Source organism: Penaeus monodon, chromosome 40, assembly GCF_015228065.2.
Source record: "Penaeus monodon isolate SGIC_2016 chromosome 40, NSTDA_Pmon_1, whole genome shotgun sequence".
Lineage (NCBI taxonomy): Eukaryota > Metazoa > Arthropoda > Malacostraca > Decapoda > Penaeidae > Penaeus > Penaeus monodon.
In genome coordinates this window covers 31,803,488-31,805,987 of record NC_051425.1, presented here as the reverse complement: position 1 = coordinate 31,805,987, position 2,500 = coordinate 31,803,488, and the positions used below count along the sequence as shown (strand labels likewise).

The window sequence follows — 2,500 nt, the reverse complement described above, 5'->3', positions numbered from 1 at the left end:
TTTACAGAACAGTGTATACCTTTATATTAGCCTGCATTTTTGCTCCCTCTCCTACAGGTGTTAGAGGACTTCCAGATGCATTTGATTTTTTTCTTGTTCTTTATTACTTTATTGCTATGGAAATGGAGATCATGCATACCTAAATATGATTAATATTAGGTATTATATAACGGGACATGAGTGGGATTAATCGGATCCATTAGTCAGCTGTATCGAGGGTGCAGGTGATGGTGGTGGTGGGGGGGGGGGTTGTGGGGGGGGGGGCAGAAGAAAAATTCCTGTTAAGAGACGTTGGACCTGCCATCGTCGTAACCTCTCATGACCTCCCTCCCTTCCAGGCGTAGTGAGAGATGTCAGCGGCAGTTACTCCATCAGCATGTGGGTGCTGGCGACCATGGTACTGCTGAGCCTGTGCCTGTGGGTGCTGATGCCGGCGGCGAAGGAGCGGGGCGCGGACGAGGCGGCGCAGGGACTCGCGAAGAAGCCGTGACGTCACTGGAAGATGGGGACGAAGGGTCGGGAGGTTAAGAGGAAATGGAGGAGGAGGAGGAGGAGGAGGAAGGAAGGATAGAGAGAGTACATAATTGCATATATATATATATATATATATATATATATATATATATATATATATATATATATATATATATATATATATATACTACATACACAAGCCTAATGTCTGCGTACATGTCACGCAGAGTTTCAACATGGAGCAAATATTTTTTTTTTAAAAAGCTCCGGACAAACCGCGCCCGAAATCCTGAGGAAGCCGGCGCACTGCAGTTTTTTTTTTCCAAAATTGTCTTTCGTCAATACATTCCTTGCAAATAAGAATAGAAAAAGACTTTATATGTTTTATGCTATTTTATTTAAGGAAGTTTTAGGAAATACATAACCAACCAATGAAATGATAATACCATTGTGGTTTCATTTCCTTCCTTAGTGAGCAGTTTAGCAGTTCAATTCTTCCCTTGTTACGCAGCATTAAAGCAGCATGACCAGCAGCATTGAATGGGACGAAGCGGAAAGGTGAGATTAAGAAAACTCAGGCATAGACACAAAACACAAGCTTGGCGAAATCTGGAGAGAATTCGACCAGAGAAAACTTGTCATGATAATAACAGTGATAAAAAATATCCAATGATAATGGTGATAAATATTAATGATAATGATGATAACAACAATAATGACGAAAATTATAATAATAGTGATAATAATAAATAGTGACAATAATAATGATAAAGACAATGATAATAAGTATTAATGATAATAATAATAACAATAATAATAATACACACACACACACACACACACACACACACACACACACATGTATGTATATGTATATACACACTGTATATATTTTTCTTTCTTTCTCTCTTTCTTTCTTTCTCTCTTTCTTTCTTTCTTTCTTTCTTTCCTTCTTTCTTTCTTTCTTTCTTTCTTTCCTTTTTTTCTTTCGGAAAAAAGCCATAAGCCAACTCATCGCACGAGTAAATTGTTAAAGGTTTAGTACCGTACTAAAGCGCTCGTGGCGGTAATATACAGGTACCATAAACATTATCATAACAATACCATAAATAGATCAAGAATCTCAAGACGAAAACGTTACGTGATGTCATTTCGTGTGCAATTCTGTAGCGAAAAATATAGCTCTAAGAAACCAATATATTTTTGCTTGATATTTACGATCTTTTGGCTTATGATATGTAGTGTCTTAGAAAGCCTTTTCGTTTCATTTAGGAAATATTTGTCTTATTGGCGTCATTATCGTTGTTATTCTCATTATCAATGTCATTATTATTATTATTATAACAATTAACTAGTGTTTGTATATATATATATATATATATATATATATATATATATATATATATATATATATATATATATATATATATATATATATATTAATATATATATATATATATATATATATATATATATATATATATATATATATATAGAGAGAGAGAGAGAGAGAGAGAGAGAGAGATTCCACCCCTTATTTCCTTATGATTTATGTCCTCTCTTCTCCTTTTTCCATCTCCCTTTCTTTATCCTTACTTATTTTTCATCTCTCTCTTCCTTTATTCTTGGCGACTTCCCTCTAATCATCGGCTGTTATCTTTCATTGCTTTCTTTTCTACTTTTTGAAAGACTTTTTTTAAATAATCAAAATGGCTGCCAACTAAGCAGCGAAATTAATAAACTTTCTTACTTTTGTTCCTCCATCTTTTACTAACAAGTAGAGTAAAAAAGGTTCCATAATTTTGTGTCGGTGTTTGTGTTTTATTCTCTCTCTCTCTCTCTCTCTCTCCTCTCTCTCTCTCTCTCTCTCTCTCTCTCTCTCTCCCCTCTCTCTCCCCCACTCTCTCTCTCCTTCCCCCTCTCTCTCTCTCTCTCTCTCCTCCCCTCTCTCTCTCTCTCTTTCTTTTCTCTTTCTCTCTTTCATTCTGCTCTTCTCTCTCTCTCTTCTCTCTTTCTCTTTCTTTCC

General features: G+C 35.7%; 1 protein-coding gene across 1 annotated transcript in view; it reads left to right on the top strand.

Moving 5' to 3' along the window:
* Positions 1 to 919, top strand: part of LOC119598102 (monocarboxylate transporter 14-like) — a 9,345-nt gene extending 8,426 nt beyond the window's left edge. The window contains 1 exon segment of the mRNA XM_037947722.1: positions 339 to 919. Coding sequence (XP_037803650.1) covers positions 339 to 490 — 152 coding nt within the window. The 3' untranslated portion in view covers positions 491 to 919.
* The last annotated feature ends 1,581 nt before the right edge of the window (positions 920 to 2,500 follow it).